The sequence below is a fragment of the Salmo salar genome, chromosome 23 (assembly GCF_965601325.2).
Source record: "Salmo salar chromosome 23, fSalSal1, whole genome shotgun sequence".
In the NCBI taxonomy this organism is placed as follows: Eukaryota; Metazoa; Chordata; class Actinopteri; order Salmoniformes; family Salmonidae; genus Salmo; species Salmo salar.
The window spans coordinates 22,203,384-22,220,917 of record NC_138313.1 but is presented as its reverse complement, the minus strand read 5'-3'; the positions used below and the strand labels follow the sequence as shown (position 1 = coordinate 22,220,917).

Here is a 17,534-nt window from a genome sequence, read left to right as displayed (position 1 = left end):
TTATTTCAACTGCGTTGAGAGGACTTGAACTTGGAAAAACCCCAAGGAGGAAACCCTTACTTTGACTGTGTGAGAACTCCGATGACCTCCGCATACAGGTCTGCTATGATGTGCACATTGACAGTGTTGGGGCCGGAGTACCTGTCAATCAGAAGACATCGTTGACCCACCCACACAAAGAGAAGTAGCTCTCGTAATGTTTTAACATGGGTGTACGAAGACACTGACCCATAAAACAGACCTGTGTGAAGCAGCTGAACAAACAACAAAACTATTAAAGGAAATATCATCCCAACAGCCATCTCTCTAAAACCAGAGGCATGTGGCTGTATAATGTAGGGTTGAAACAGTTGAGTGAAGGTTTACTCAACTTGTCTAACAAGTGGCGATTGTGTTTTCTGAGAGTGACAATGATGTGGACAGGCCATAAAGTCACACACATTGGTTATAAAAAACAGTCTATCCAAACACCCATAAAGTAATGAGTCACTGCACTGCAGAGCCAAAACCACTCAGGAATATTATGTGTTGGACTTAGACTACTGTACTGTATACAGCCCTCAAAACTCAACTGTGGACCTCGAAGCCAGTTCCACTGTGTTTTTTCATTGTTCCCCTCTAATCAGGGACTGATTTAGACCTGGGAGACCAGGTGTGTGCAATTAATTATCAGGTAGGACAGAAAATCAGCAGGCTCCGGACCTCGTAGGGTAAGAGTGAACACCTCTGGTATATATGACAGCAGTGTGTGTGTGTGTGTGTCAGTCAGACCTAGGCAGAAAAATACCAACTTTTCAAATACTCAAGGTAGTCGAATTTAGTCTATACAGTTACAACTAAAACGCAAAAATCATTTGATATTCAAATACAGGTCTCAGAAAAACAAATAACATTTTAAACTTTTGAATACCTCTCAGGAAACCAAATCAATATTTGAAAATATTTGAATATATGCAATTAAATTGAAAACCAAAAAATATTTGATGAAGAACCAAAAACTACAAGTTAGTTGAAATTAGTCCCAAAAAAATGATCATAAGCACATGGTTTTAAGGGCTCTTTGTTATAAATCTTAATATAGCCTATTTAGCCTAGAACTAAATATGAGGGACATTGAAATCACCTCAATATTAGACTAGACCACTTTTGCAGCTTCAAAATGACTGACAAATATATTTTCATAATGAGTGAGACAGGTATAGTAATACTTGACATCAAGGTCTTTGTAACTTTGATTACCATAGCAACGTTGTTACATGAAGTTGTTACATAGTTGCATAATAATGGAGTCATTACATGGAATAAGGAACAGTCACTTGGTAGTATTCTAGGGAACATTCTCAGAGAAAGCGCAGAACAGCTGGCAGGTATATTAACGATAATGTTCAACCTCTTCTTGTCCCAGTCTGGAATCCCCACGTTTTAAGATGACCACCATCATTCCTGTTCTCAAGAACTCTAAGGCTTCATGCCACAATGACGTCTGCCCTGAAGTGCTTTGAGAGGCTGGTTATGGCACACGTCAACGTGTGGTGAGGGTAGGCAACGTCACCTCCACCACGCTGACCCTCAACACGGGGGCCCTACAGGGGTGTGTGCTCAGTCCCCTCCAGTACTCCCCGTTCACCCACGACTCCAACACCATCATCAAGTTTGCTGACGACACGACGGTGGTAGGCCTGATGACCGGCCACGACGAGACAGCCTACAGGGAGGTGGTCAGTGACCTGGCAGTGTAGGGCCGGAACAACCTCTCCCTCAAAGTCACTAAGACCAAGGAGGGGGGAAGGCACGTCCCCATCCACGGGGATGTAGTGAAGTCGGTCGAGAACATCAATTTCCTCAGTGTCCAAATCAGTAGGAACTTAATATGGTCACACGCGCACAGTGAAGGTGTGACAGCGCCTCTTCTACCTCAGGAGGTTGAAAAGGTTTGGCAATCCCAATCCTCAAAATGGGACAGCCCATTATCCCTGGGGCAGAGCTGCCTGCCATCCAGGACCTCTATATCAGGTGGTTTGAAAGGAAGGCCCAGAAAATCATTCAAGACTCAAACTACTCAAGCCATAGACTGTTCTCTCTGCTTCTGCACAGCAAGCACTATCGGTGCATCAAGTCTGACACCAACAGGCTCCTGAACAGCTTCCATCACCAAGCCATAAGACTGCTAAATATCTAACAGAACGGCTACACAGACTATCGGAGTTGACCTTCGTAGTTTATTCTTTAACCGTCTCTGTGCACACTCACAGGGCCTTACATACTACGCACGCCGATACTCCTCGCATACAAAACGCTCACTCCACAATTTGCGCACACACACGTATGCACATACTTCTATACTGACTCTACACACACCCACTCACATACAATCATCCTATAAGCTGCTGCTACTCTGTTTATCATACACCCTGATGCCTAGCCACCTTACCCCTATACATATCCAGCTCTATCAATCCGGTATCCCTGCACATTGTACTGGAACTGACTCTGCATACACATATATAGTAGTATGCTGTATACTATATAGTACGGTTCGTGTTCTTATTTGTATATCGTGTGTTTTTGTTCCACCTTGTTACTTTTAGTATTACATTGTTATTGATTACTGCATTTGTAGGATTAGCGCTTACAAGGCATATATTTTTATATATATTTATATTTTAGTCATTTAGCAGATGCTCTTATCCAGAGCGACTTACAGTAGTGAATGCATACATTTCATAATAATTTTTTCCCCCCAGTACTGGTCCCCCGTGGGAATCGAACCCACAACCCTGGCGCTGCAAACACCATGCTCTACCAACTGAGCCACACGGGACTGAGTCACATATCACTGTACTTGTGCATGTGACATTAAAATGTGAAACTATTCCTTGTGCACAGTAGTTACAAAAACTCAGGTAATTGCTGTGCAATTAAAATGCTACGACAGAAGTACTATATAACGCGCTCATAAAATGCTGCGCCAAAAGTAATTACAGTTTTATTACACCGGCACAAGAACAGTTTAATGTTAAACATTTAGTAGAATGCTCACAATAATAAAATATGTCTATTAAGTGTCGAAAGGAACCTAATATCCCAAAACAGCCTTCTTGAATCAACTACAGCAGAGTTGGGTGGGAAATCATGTTACTTTGTATTCCCAGTAAACTATCCCTTTAAAGATGGTATTGTGTGTGTGCTTGAAACAACACTTACCCTCGGCTCGACAAAGAGGTTCAACTTGCTGTTTGCAAATGGCTTTGAATTACTCTACAGTATTTTCAGGTTTTATCAAATGAATTGCAGCTTTTAACCTTTTCAGTGGCATGTTGAAAGAGTCATACAATAGTTGAGCGTCAACTTATTTATTCTTCCCTCTACAAAATATCATTGGCTTGACGCGATCATGTAAACCTGGGGCAATGGACATTCAGGAGAATGGACATATCCTGAATTTTCCGATAGAAATGTATTCTGTAGATCAAAGTATCAAATATTTTGTAGATCAAAGTCCGATATACTGGAATAGTACAGGAGATTGTATTTGCACAAATCATTCAATTTCTATCCTCAACATACAGTTCCAGATAAAGCCCTGCCATTAGCTGAAGGCAGCCAATCGAATACTTTCAAAAAGAAAAAAAAGCAACCACTTCCTGAGATCAGTATTCAAATATTTAAAAGTACTTGCTTTCTCAGATCTGTATTCAAATAGCTGTAGTCACTTCCTAAGTAACTATTTGTTCCCCTGAATTTATCACAAAGCATCGTTAAAACTACAGTTATCCCAGGTGTGGTGTGAGTGTGTGTGTCGTTTACACTTACCCCTCTTTGTGTTTAAAGTGCTTGAATGCCAGGTTCAGAACTTCATGTACTAAAGCGTCTGGCACGGGATGAAGAGGAATCTGTGACGTAAACATTAAATCACCAGTCATAATAGGCACATTGATACTCCCTTCATGCTGTCTCCCTCTCTCTTTGCTAACATTCATTCTCCTCCCTGTTGTAGCCAAGGACAACCAAGCTCTATGCTCAGTCAGGGCTTGTTGATGGTCTAAGAGAGTGTGGTTTGGATTTGGTTAGTCTGCTGTCAGTCTAGATGCTGTAGCTTAGGATGACAGCTCGGTATGCTGACATTGCATTGACCACTCTAAGGGAGAGGACTTATTTCTATACCCCCTTTTTCTCCCCAATTTCGTGATCTACAATTGTGATCTTGTCTCATCACTGCAACTCCCCAACGGGAGAGGGAGAGGCGAAGGTCGAGTCATGTGTCCTTCGAAACATGACCCGCCAAATCGCAATTCTTAACACCCGCCCGCTTAACCTAGAAGCCAGCTACACCAATGTGTCGGAGGAAAAACCGCTCAACTGACGACAGAAGTCAGCTTGCCACAAGGAGTCGTTAGAGCGCGATGAGCCAAAGAAAAGCCCCCCCCCCCGGCCAAACCCTCCCCTAACCTGGACGACGCAGGCCAATTGTGCACCGCCCAATGGGAACTCCCGGTCACGGCCGGTTGGGATACAGCCTGGGATCGAACCCGGGTCTGTAATGACGCCTCAAGCACTGCGAAGCAGTGCCTTAGACCGCTGCGCCACTCGGGAGGCTGGGAGAGGACTAACAGCACAGACAAACAAACAGAAGTAAAGTTAAACAGGACTTACCTGTTTTAAAACTTCTACTGAAACTAAACAGAAAATGAAATCTATGGCCAAATCCCTCCGCTCCAATAGGTAGTCTTTATCCCGATGCTGTTCATCCCTATGGGGAGCGAGGGTGATAGATCGAGAGGGAGAGAGAGATCGAGAGAGATCGAGAGAGATCGAGAGATCGAGAGGGAGAGATCGAGAGGGAGAGATCGAGAGGGAGAGATCGAGAGATCGAGAGATAGAGAGAGAGCGGGAGAGAGAGAGAGCGGGAGAGAGAGAGAGCGGGAGAGAGAGAGAGCGGGAGAGAGAGAGAGCGGGAGAGAGAGGGAGAGAGAGAGAGAGGGAGAGAGAGAGAGCGGGAGAGAGAGAGAGCGGGAGAGAGAGAGAGCGGGAGAGAGAGAGAGCGGGAGAGAGAGAGAGCGGGAGAGAGAGAGAGCGGGAGAGAGAGAGAGCGGGAGAGAGAGAGAGCGGGAGAGAGAGAGAGCGGGAGAGAGAGAGAGAGAGAGCGGGAGAGAGAGAGAGCGGGAGAGAGAGAGAGCGGGAGAGAGAGAGAGCGGGAGAGAGAGAGAGCGGGAGAGAGAGAGAGCGGGAGAGAGAGAGAGCGGGAGAGAGAGAGAGCGGGAGAGAGAGAGAGAGGGAGAGAGAGAGAGCGGGAGAGAGAGAGCGGGAGAGCGGGAGAGAGAGAGAGAGAGGGTTATGACGGACTGAATAACACTAAACACACTTACCAGAAACAGGTTGATTGTTCAGGAGCGGGAAGCGAGGGGAGGACAGGAGAGAGGGATGAGCAGATAACAGGAGTATCGTACCCTTTGGACTTGGTGCTGGAGCGAGGCCTGTACTCATAGGACTCATCCTCGGTGCCACTCTGCCGCCGGTACCAGTCAAACAGTGTGCGCAGCAGGGAGGGCAAACAGTGTTCCGCTATGGAGCTCATAGAGCTTATTAACTGTGAGAAGAGCACAGAGACGCTTCACAATAGAGTCTACACACGTTATTATAGCTTACCAGAGGATGAGAATGTACAAAACAAAGTCAAATACAAACATCTTCACGGGAACAAACAACTTCATCGCCAATATTACACACATCATTACACACAGACAGAGGCGCTATATTTTATGTAGACAGCCCATTCTACCGCCACAGAGAAACGGCTCCACTGTAAGTTGAGATGAGGAGAAAGGAGGACGCAGGGAAAGGGATACAGGGGAGCGGGGGGGATATCTAGAAAGAGAGAAGTGGAGGGAGATTGCGGGGAGATGACCTAATTACTGGGTGACATACAGTAGAGAACAGGACATATCGACTGGGATTGTGAGTGCGGTGTTCGCTGACGTGTCGAGCACAGTGAGGTCCTATCCTTTTGAGCGGCTAGGTGGCGCTGCAGCCGCCACAGCACAGGGCTCTTGCAGTGGCCGTACATTACGTCAGGGCCGACCAACAAACCGGCTCTGGTTGAAATACCTCCTCAGCACTTTGATCATCAGATCAAATATGTTAAATGAATGGAGGTGAATTGCAACCTCATACTATGGATCTTTTATCAACATCTTGGTAGACAGAATGGTAGGGGTATAGAGCCATAATGCTAGGAAGAAATGTATGTGGTTTACAGTACATTATCCTCAGTTCTTCTACAACATGCACCAGAGCAATCATAGTCCTATGCATGTCAAGTGTGTAGTGTTCACAGTCAGGCAATATGCGGCTGGGCCGAGTAATCGTACCTTTCCGCACAATGAATGGCGTGTGCCTGAATGAAGTGCATGTCAGTGTATGTTGTGAGGGGCAGTGTGCTGAGGGTGCTGGATGATGGATGCTGGGAGGGAGAGTTATGCAACTGCTCTCTGTGCCCTCCAGGCGGACACACTCCAGCGCCCGACACTGATTTACTGCGGAGGATGACACAGCGATTCTGCTCCCGCTTTCCCTCAGTGCCCACTCTCTCCCCCTCCCGGTATGCCCCCTCCCTCCCCCTCCCTCAGTGCCCACTCTCTCCCCCTCCCGGTATGCCCCCTCTCTCCCCCTCCCTCAGTGCCCCCTCTCTCCCCCTCCCGGTATGCCCCCTCTCTCCCCCTCCCTCAGTGCCCACTCTCTCCCCCTCCCGGTATGCCCCCTCTCTCCCCCTCCCGGTATGCCCACTCTCTCCCCCTCCCGGTATGCCCCCTCTCTCCCCCTCCCGGTATGCCCCTCTCCCGGTATGCCACTCTCTCCCCCTCCCGGTATGCCCACTCTCTCCCCCTCCCGGTATGCCCACTCTCTCCCCCTCCCGGTATGCCCACTCTCTCCCCCTCCCGGTATGCCCACTCTCTCCCGGTATGCCCACTCTCTCCCGGTATGCCCACTCTCTCCCCCTCCCGGTATGCCCACTCTCTCCCCCTCCCGGTATGCCCACTCTCTCCCCCTCCCGGTATGCCCACTCTCCCAATCACAATGGAGGCAGCTGGATCTATAGCGCCATATCCTCATTGACTTTGTGTTGTGCTGAACAAAGCACTCCGCAGCAGCTCCATTGTTCAGAGTTCTGCAGGCACCAGTTGGAGATGAGGGATGCATGGGGCACTGAGTGGGGATTGATTGGGTGGAGCTGGAGAATTTAACTACTGTATGGATGGGAGGGTGGGGGAGGGATAGAGTATATAACAATGCATGTGCAGTGTGCACGCACACACACACACACACACACACACACACACACGCTAGAACTCACCTGATCAAATTGCGCATCTTCCCCTCTTTGGAGGGATCGCGACAACAGTTTCTCCTGAGGGAGAGAAAGACAGAAACAGGGCTGTCAGTCCACATAGGACAAATATGGATTCCTAACATAATAGGACCCCTATGTCACGGATACCAGCAGACCCCTGGATGTGGGGCCAGCTGAAACAGGAGATGAGACAACGCGCGCTGACACGGTCGCCAGGGGTACGGTGTTTCCTCCGACACATTGGTGTGGCTGGCTTCCGGGTTAAGTGGACATTGTGTCAAGAAGCAGTGTGGCTTGGCTGGGTCGTGTTTCGGAGGACGCACGGCCCTCCCACCTTCGCCTCTCCCGAGTCCGTACGGGAGTTGCAGCGATGGGACAATTGGATACCACGAAATTGGGGAGAGAAATATGTCTCACGTGCCAGATTGAAGTGCCCGGCAGGCCGGATACAGCCCCTGGGCCGTACTTTGCGCACCCCCCTCCCGATATAGAGTATAGCAATTGACAGTGAACGAGCTCTGCCATCAGCCTGGGGTCATTACCAGCCGCGCCCTGAGTAAACAGTCAGTCAGGAGTCCATCTACCAGCTGACCACTGGGAAAACACACCAGCCAGGGACCAAGGAGAGAGAAAGAAGGGGCGAGCGAGAGAGAGAAAGAAGGGGCGAGCGAGAGAGAGAAAGAAGGGGCGAGAGCGAAAGAAGGGGCGAGCGAGAGAGAGAGAGAGAGAAGTGGGCGAGCGAGAGAGAGAGAGAGAGAAGTGGGCGAGCGAGAGAGAGAGAGAGAGAAGGGGGCGAGCGAGAGAGAGAGAAGGGGGCGAGCGAGAGAGAGAGAAGGGGGCGAGCGAGAGAGAGAGAAGGGGCGAGCGAGAGAGAAGGGGCGAGCGAGCGAGAGAGAAGGGGCGAGCGAGCGAGAGAGAAGGGGCGAGCGAGCGAGAGAGAAGGGGCGAGCGAGCGAGAGAGAAGGGGCGAGCGAGCGAGAGAGAAGGGGCGAGCGAGCGAGAGAGAAGGGGCGAGCGAGCGAGAGAGAAGGGGCGAGCGAGCGAGAGAGAAGGGCGAGAGCGAGCGAGAGAGAGAGGGGCGAGCGAGCGAGAGAGAAGGGGCGAGAGCGAGAAGGGGGCGAGCGAGCGAGCGAGAGAGAGAAGGGGGCGAGCGAGAGAGAGAGAGAGAGAAGGGGGCGAGCGAGAGAGAGAGAGAGAGAAGGGGGCGAGCGAGAGAGAGAGAGAGAGAAGGGGGCGAGCGAGAGAGAGAGAGAGAGAAGGGGGCGAGCGAGAGAGAGAGAGAGAGAAGGGGGCGAGCGAGAGAGAGAGAGAGAGAAGGGGGCGAGCGAGAGAGAGAGAGAGAGAAGGGGGCGAGCGAGAGAGAGAGAGAGAGAAGGGGGCGAGCGAGAGAGAGAGAGAGAGAGAAGGGGGCGAGCGAGAGAGAGAGAGAGAGAGAGGGGGCGAGCGAGAGAGAGAGAGAGAGAGAAGGGGGCGAGCGAGAGAGAGAGAGAGAGAAGGGGGCGAGCGAGAGAGAGAGAGAGAGAGAAGGGGGCGAGCGAGAGAGAGAGAGAGAGAGAAGGGGGCGAGCGAGAGAGAGAGAGAGAGAGAGGGGGCGAGCGAGAGAGAGAGAGAGAGAGAAGGGGGCGAGCGAGAGAGAGAGAGAGAGAGAAGGGGGCGAGCGAGAGAGAGAGAGGGGCGAGCGAGAGAGAGGGGGGCGAGCGAGAGAGAGAGAGAGAGAGGGGGCGAGCGAGAGAGAGAGAGAAGGGGGCGAGCGAGAGAGAGAGAAGGGGCGAGCGAGAGAGAGAGAAGGGGCGAGCGAGAGAGAGAAAGAAGGGGCGAGCGAGAGAGAGAAAGAAGGGGCGAGCGAGAGAGAGAAAGAAGGGGCGAGCGAGAGAGAGAAAGAAGGGGCGAGCGAGAGAGAGAAGAAGGGGCGAGCGAGAGAGAGAAAGAAGGGGCGAGCGAGAGAGAGAAAGAAGGGGCGAGCGAGAGAGAGAAAGAAGGGGCGAGCGAGAGAGAGAAAGAAGGGGCGAGCGAGAGAGAGAAAGAAGGGGCGAGCGAGAGAGAGAAAGAAGGGGCGAGCGAGAGAGAGAAAGAAGGGGCGAGCGAGAGAGAGAAAGAAGGGGCGAGCGAGAGAGAGAAAGAAGGGGCGAGCGAGAGAGAGAAAGAAGGGGCGAGCGAGAGAGAGAAAGAAGGGGCGAGCGAGAGAGAGAAAGAAGGGGCGAGCGAGAGAGAGAAAGAAGGGGCGAGCGAGAGAGAGAAAGAAGGGGCGAGCGAGAGAGAGAGAAAGAAGGGGCGAGCGAGAGAGAGAAAGAAGGGGCGAGCGAGAGAGAGAAAGAAGGGGCGAGCGAGAGAGAGAGAAAGAAGGGGTGAGCGAGAGAGAGAGAAAGAAGGGGTGAGCGAGAGAGAGAAAGAAGGGGTGAGCGAGAGAGAAAGAAGGGGTGAGAGAGAGAGAGAAAGAAGGGGTGAGCGAGAGAGAAAGGGGTGAGCGAGAGAGAAAGGGGGTGAGCGAGAGAGAAAGAAGGGGTGAGCGAGAGAGAGAGAAAGAAGGGGTGAGCGAGAGAGAGAAAGAAGGGGTGAGCGAGAGAGAGAAAGAAGGGGTGAGCGAGAGAGAGAAAGAAGGGGTGAGCGAGAGAGAGAAAGAAGGGGTGAGCGAGAGAGAGAAAGAAGGGGTGAGCGAGAGAGAGAAGAAGGGGTGAGCGAGAGAGAAAGAAGGGGTGAGCGAGAGAGAAAGAAGGGGTGAGAGAGAAGGGGTGAGCGAGAGAGAAAGAAGGGGTGAGCGAGAGAGAAAGAAGGGGTGAGAGAGAGAGAGAAAGAAGGGGTGAGCGAGAGAGAGAAAGAAGGGGTGAGCGAGAGAGAGAAAGAAGGGGTGAGCGAGAGAGAGAAAGAAGGGGTGAGCGAGAGAGAGAAAGAAGGGGTGAGCGAGAGAGAGAAAGAAGGGGTGAGCGAGAGAGAGAAAGAAGGGGTGAGAGAGAGAAAGAAGGGGTGAGAGAGAGAAAGAAGGGGTGAGAGAGAGAGAGAGAAGGGGTGAGAGAGAGAGAGAGAAAGAAGGGGTGAGAGAGAGAGAGAAAGAAGGGGTGAGAGAGAGAGAGAGAAAGAAGGGGTGAGCGAGAGAGAGAGAAAGAAGGGGTGAGCGAGAGAGAGAGAAAGAAGGGGTGAGAGAGAGAGAGAGAAAGAAGGGGTGAGAGAGAGAGAAAGAAGGGGTGAGCGAGAGAGAGAAAGAAGGGGTGAGAGAGAGAGAGAGAAAGAAGGGGTGAGAGAGAGAGAGAGAAAGAAGGGGTGAGAGAGAGAGAGAGAAAGAAGGGGTGAGAGAGAGAGAGAGAAAGAAGGGGTGAGAGAGAGAGAGAAAGAAGGGGTGAGAGAGAGAGAGAAAGAAGGGGTGAGAGAGAGAGAGAGAAAGAAGGGGTGAGAGAGAGAGAGAGAAAGAAGGGGTGAGAGAGAGAGAGAAAGAAGGGGTGAGAGAGAGAGAGAAAGAAGGGGTGAGAGAGAGAGAGAGAGAGAAGGGGGTGAGAGAGAGAGAGAAAGAAGGGGTGAGAGAGAGAGAGAAGAAGGGGTGAGAGAGAGAGAGAGAAAGAAGGGGTGAGAGAGAGAGAGGGGGAGAGAGAGAGGGGTGAGAGAGAGAAAGAAGGGGTGAGAGAGAGAAAGAAGGGGATGGAAGCAGAACGAGGGAAGCACTCGGGTAAATGAATAGCGAGAAGAACAGAGCTACATGGAGAGAATAGTTGAGTGTCCAACACACACACACACACACACACACCTCCCAGCCCCTAGTTAAAGCATGGGATTACACCTCCCACGGAGTCTCGATATCCGGGTAGAAAAAGCTCAATATTCCTAGAAAAATGTTATTGCTCCAATTCTGGGAAAGCACATTGGAATGTGCCTCATTTCTCCCACTCTAGATGTTCACACACACACACAGAGGAAGAAATCGCACACATAAACCCCTCCAAGTTTAAGGATGTGTCTGTTTACAGACTGAACATCAAGCAGTTACTAGAAAAATGACATGTAACCTCTTTGGCCCTTAGCCAAGTACTACTCTGTAGCAGGAACTAAGGACACAGCCTGATTAATGGCTAGTGAGAATAGCCTTAAGTTTTGCTTAATTCCAAATAAACAGTTAAAGTTCCCCTATTTGTAGTGGCTAGCCTATGTAGATCTGAAAGGTAAAAGCACATTGCAATATCGGTAAGAATATTGCTTCAATGGTCCTCCCGAGTGGCGCAGCGGTCTAAAGCACCGCATTGCTTGAGGAGTCACTACACACCCGGGTTCGATCCCAGGCTGTGTCACAGCCAGCTGTGACCGGGAGACACATGAGGCGGCGCACAATTGGCCCAGCCCAGGGTTTGGCCGGTCGGGATTTCCTTGTCCCATCGCGCTCTAGCGACTCGTGGCGGACTGGGAACCTGGAAGCTGACTTTGGTCGCTAGCTGGATGATGTTATCTCCGACACATTGGTGCGGCTGGCTTCCAGTTTAAGCGAGCAGTGTCAAGAAGCAGTGCAGCTTGGCAAGGTCGTGTTTCGGAGGACGCATGGCTCTTGACCGTCGCCTCTCCCGAGTCCGTAAGGGAGTTGCAGCGATGGGACAAGACTAACTACAACTGGATATCACGAAATTGGGGACAAAAGGGCTAAAAAAAAAAGAATAAAAAGTGTATTATTGCTTCCCCTATCCAATTCTTTCAGACAAGTGCCTAGGATTCAGGGCTAGGGGTTGATTTTAAAATGTGGCCTTAGTTTCTCGCTCTCAGATCATAGCAACTCACCAGCGGTTCAGCCATCACCACCTCAATCTTCTTCTCAGCCAGCACAGCAAACTCAGCCAACAGGCTCTTGATGACAAACTCCCCGGGCTTGAGTTCGGGGTCGATGGTGATGCTCGACATGGCGGCGACGTTTCGTTTCTCCCACGACAGGGGGGCCACGGAGGGGGCGCAGCGTCTACTCACACTGTTGACTGGGGCCGAGGCTGGAGGGAGAGAGAGGGGGACAGGAGAGAGGGGACAGGTCAGAGAGACTGCGTAGAGAGAGCAGGCAGTGAGTCTGAACACCATCACATGACTGGAGGTGAGGAGTCAGCTATAATCCAAACAGAGAGAGAGCAGTGGAGAGATGAGAGAGAGAAAAGTAACCTCAATATCAACCTAACTCACACAGACGAGCTATGCTAGTATGCCAGTTGGTGCTCAGTGGAAGACAAAAAAAAACATCTACACATTTGATTAGCCTATAACCTATTGGTTGCTTGATTTCACTAGAAAAATGTACCATCACCCAACTAACTGCAGGCTACGAGGACAGCACACATTCAACGTTGGGTAAAAAGGATGTAGCACTGGTCTCAGGCCTCACTGGACTACACCAAATCAAACCCAATGAGCTGACCAACTAAAAGCAACAATATACACTGAGTGTACAAAACATTAATAAGGCCTTCCTAATATTGAGATGTGCGCCCCCCCCTTTTGCACTCAGAACAGCCTCAATTTGTCAGGACATGGACTCTACAATGTGTTGAAAGCCTTCCACAGGGATGCTGGCCCATGTTGACTCCAATGCTTCCCACAGTTGTGTCAAGTTGGCTGGATGTTCTTTGGGTGGTGGACCATTCTTGATAGACACAGGAAACTGTTGGAGGTGAAATAGAGCAGCGTTGCAGTTCTTGACACAAACCAGAGCGCCTGGCACTTACTACCATACCCTGTTCAGAGGCACTTAAATCTTTTGTCTTGCCCATTCACCCTCAATGGCAGACACACACAATCCATGTCTCAAGACTTAAAAAAATCCTTCTTTAACCTGTCTCCTCCCCTTCATCTACACTGATTGGAGTGGATTTAACAAGTGACATCAACAAGAGATCATAGTTTTCACCTGGTCAGGTCTCTTGTTCTTAATGTTTTGTACACTGTGTAAGCGCATGAGAAGTTAACACAGATGCAGATTCACCCCCCCTGCACCATTCCACAAACACAGTTATATGAATATTAAAGAACCCAGCAGATTGGAGTGAAACTTCACACAAACTGTGCACAGAAGCGCTCAATATTTAGACAAGCTTCCTGTAACACGTTCCTAGAGGGGTCAGCATGGAAAGTAAACTCACAGAGAGGAGTGTGTGTGAATGTGCGCCCTTATGCGAGGGCTGGTTGGTACCAGGGTTTCCGTTAGTCAAAAAAAGTGAAAGGCCGATAAACCTGCCGGGAATGACAGGGAACCCAAAAAAATCCCATTGCAAAATAATGCTTTTTATTCATTCATGGAAATACCAGTCGAAGTAAATACATTTGACAGTCATACTTATCGGTCTATAGGTCAAATGTGCATAATTTAGTGGAATAAAAAAAATTGGCCTGTGTATTTTCATTAGCTGTTGGATAAATAAGATACACAATGACTATCAGACGCGCCACAGCATCCAGAGCCTAATTTGAGCTGGATTTCTCCTGCAGCTCCTCAGCTGGTTGCCACTGGAGGGGGGGGGGGGGGGGAGACGACTGCTTTTTAAAACCCGGTCATTGCGCAACAATTCTAAATGCAATGTTAAAATGAGTTTGGTTTCTCAACTGGAATTTGAAGCGCGCCTCCCATTCACCATTTCATTGTAGGCAACAGGCTATCAAGCGAGTCACCCACCACTTTACAATGTGAGCTGGAGGCAGTATGCATTTTGAAAATACTTAATTGTTTGAAACCTAAAACGTTTTATTTCATATTATGAGGCATGTCGTACCTTGCTACAAAAGGAGCCTTTAGGCACAATCTGACCATGGAAATGTAGAGGCAATGATTTTATAATTCAAATTTTATTGATCACTAGGATCTATTTAGCAGATGTCATTGCGGGTGTAGTGAAACGCTTGTATAAAGACTTCATAGGTGTGAGTTTAAAGTTTGGGAAGGCTTACAATGTATCCTATCATTTCTACTGTTCTGCGTGCCAGTTATGATTTACATATGCTCATTTATCATAACAATATGAATTAAAAAAGATTTTTTTTTAAAGTCAACTAATGCGAGATTACCAAACCCTTTGCCATATTGATATGCGTTATTCATTGGCGGCTAGAGAAATGAGCACATGGATCTCAGCCTATAGGCCAATGCAGCAGTAGGCCTATAATTGCCATTGCTCTTTCACACACTGAGGATTGGTGGTGATCTAGGGGGAGATTGTTGTAAAGAGTTCAATGTGAGGAAATACAGTTAATATATTATCATTTGTAATGGATGTATTATAATTCGTAATGGATGTAAAAAATAAAACACTTTCCTACATTTCTATGCAGCAGGCCAGAGAAACCAGATATTCTCATTGTCTTTTCTTTGAAGTGCTCAATGTTAGCAATCAACAAATGGACAAATCTCTTAAAATGATGGTTATGAAATAAACCAAAACTTGTTTCACAAGTGTAGCAGGTTGTGGACTCCTCAAACAACGTTTCCACTCCAAGAATGGTAAATGACTAATTAATACATGCATTAACAGAAATGTATGCAACCAAATGACGGGGATTAACAGTACATTTAATACTGGTGTCATATGTAAATGGTGAATAAAAAAAGAAATGAATCAAAAAGGGCAAAACATTCGCACAATGAAACAATGAATGTGCAAGAATTGGCAGGAGACAGCTGAGCCAATCTAGAGAGAAACTCGTCTATATCTTCACCACACACCCCTGCCCTTCTTGTCTCAACATTTTTAATTAATTATACTCAAGACACATTATCTTCACACATATTTTAGATGCATTTCACTGGACAGACGCAACTCAATAATCAGCTAGGCCTATTGCCAAGGGCGCTGCCCAAATTGGCATAGGCCTACGGGCTTGTGATTTAAAATAAACCACAGAATGTTTCCGGAAATTTTCCATGCGAAGTTAAGCCCTGGAATTTGGGAAACTTTGCTTAAATTCATCAAAAAAAAGTCAGCTTATAACAGTGAAAGGTTTTTTGTGGGATACACATAAGGCAGTTCTAGGTCTTGTGGCATATTTTGGTTAAACTATCCCCAATTCAAATGGAAGTGCAACCCTCAGCATGCACAGTGCATTCTTCCATCACATGTGCAGTGCACTCTACCATCACAGGTACAGCTGATTCTCAAGATCTTGCACACTAATGAGATGCTATTGAGCCCACACTACTACACTGTCTGAGCCAAGGACTACATGCTTTCTGGTAAGTTTGATTACAATACTGGGTGGGGTGAAAATATTTTACATGACTTTTTGCTAACTAGTAAATAGTAGCCTACAGCAAAGTGTGTTTAAATAATTTCTAACTTGTTAATTTCGGCTAGTTAGTTTTTGCTACCATGTTGGTTTTAGCTTGCTTAAGCCTGCTAACTGAGGAGTGTTAATTCACCCGTTTCCATACATGTTTCATTTTAAAACATGTATCTTACAAAATTAGTTGTTTAATATAAAACTGCTTCACTATTTAGCTGTACATGGAATTGAATTCTGTTTTTCTTTTTTTTTTTTTACACATTTTGTTCTAATCTTTACAGGAAAATGCCACGGGCATTATCTGATGTGTTGAGACATTTCACTGCAGCTAATGTAGAAGGAAAAAAAACTGTGTACATTTACAAATACTGTGCCAAATCATATGTGAAGAATGCAACAAAGATGCAGAATCATCTGGCCAAGTATATAAAGTTCCCTCAGCGCTCACAACAAGCTGACAAAAGTCCCTCTACTTCTATTCCAGGTGAAAATGACAGCAACAGCTAATGGTCCTCCTGGAATCAGAATTGTTTTTGACTCAATGGAGGAACATAGTCAGAGAAATGCTGATGGATGTCTTGCTCGAGCTGGTTCACCTCTGATGCTCACAGGCAATGTGTATTTAAGAGATTTCTGAATGTTCTTCACCTAGCATACACCCCTCCATCCAGACACGCTTTATCTACTCATTTGCTGGATGCAGAGTTCAGAGTTCAAGTGAAGGTCAAGCAAATCATAGAGAAAGCAGACTATTGCAATCATCGTTGATGGGTGGTCGAATGGTCATGGGAAAGGAATAATTAACTACATCTCCACCCCTCAACCAGTATTCTACAAGCGCATAAACACAAGGGACAACAGACACACCGGTCTCTACATTGCAGATGAGCTGAAGGCAGTCATCAATGACCCTGGACCACAGAAGGTATTTGCACTGGTGACAGACAATGCTGCCAACATGAAGGCTGCTTGGTCTAAAGTGGAGGAGTCCTACCTTCACATCACACTCATTGGCTGTGCTGCTCATGCGTTAAATCTGCTCCTCAAGGACATCATGGCACTGAAAACAATGGATGAGAGCCAAGGAAATGGTTAGGTATGTGAAGGGTCATCAAGTTATAGCAGCAATCTACCTCACCAAGCAAAGTGAGAAGAATTAGAGCACCACATTGAAGCTGCCCAGCAACACCCGTTGGGGTGGTGTTGTCATTGTGTGTGACAGTCTCCTGGAGGGGAAGGAGTCTCTCCAAGAAATGGCCATATCACAGTCTGCTGATATGGAAAGTCCCATCAGGAGGATCCTCTTGATGGAGCTGTGGGGACAAAGTGTGTTGCTGGGATGCTTCAATGTGGTGCTCTAATTCTTCTCACTTTGCTTGGTGAGGTAGATTGCTGCTGTAACTTGATGACCCTTCACATACCGAACCATTTCCTCCTGGATGATGTATTTTGGGAGAGAGTGGTAAGCAGCCTGAAACTCCTGAAACCTATAGCAGTAGCCATTGCACAGATTGAGGGAGACAATGCCATCCTGTCTGATGTTCAGACTCTACTTGCAGATGTAAGAGAAGAAATGTGTAGTGCCCTGCCCACTTCACTGTTGCTCCATGCAGAGGAAACTGCAGTTCTGAAATGCATCAAAAAGCGTGAAGACTTCTGCCTGAAGCCCATACACGATGCAGCGTACATGTTGGACCCCAAGTATGCTGACAAGAGTATCCTGTCTGGTGCAGAGATCAACAAGGCCTATGGTGTCATCACTACTGTGTCTCGCCACCTTGGCCTGGCTGAAGGCAAGGTTCTTGGTAGTCTGGTGAAGTACACTTCCAAGCCAGGGCTTTGGGATGGAGATGCAATATGGCAGTCGTGCCAACATATCTCATCTGCCACCTGGTGGAAGGGACTGTGGATCTGAGGCTCTTTCCCCTTTTGCCATTATCATCCTCCAAATCCCACCAACATCAGC

At 48.1% G+C, this 17,534-nt stretch overlaps 1 protein-coding gene across 21 annotated transcripts in view; it reads right to left on the bottom strand.

Annotated features, from left to right (window-relative positions):
• The window catches only part of LOC106584104 (protein furry homolog-like), a 92,617-nt gene that overhangs the window by 38,173 nt on the left and 36,910 nt on the right, over window positions 1-17,534 (bottom strand). For all 21 annotated transcript variants that reach the window (XM_082967970.1, XM_082967971.1, XM_082967961.1 and 18 more), the window contains 6 exons: window positions 12,098-12,300; window positions 7,352-7,405; window positions 5,448-5,587; window positions 4,654-4,750; window positions 3,814-3,893; window positions 61-141 (listed from right to left, as the gene is read on the bottom strand). In XM_082967970.1, coding sequence (XP_082824096.1) covers window positions 61-141; window positions 3,814-3,893; window positions 4,654-4,750; window positions 5,448-5,587; window positions 7,352-7,405; window positions 12,098-12,217 — 572 coding nt within the window. In that variant the 5' untranslated portion in view covers window positions 12,218-12,300. The remainder of the gene's footprint in view (window positions 1-60; window positions 142-3,813; window positions 3,894-4,653; window positions 4,751-5,447; window positions 5,588-7,351; window positions 7,406-12,097; window positions 12,301-17,534) is intronic.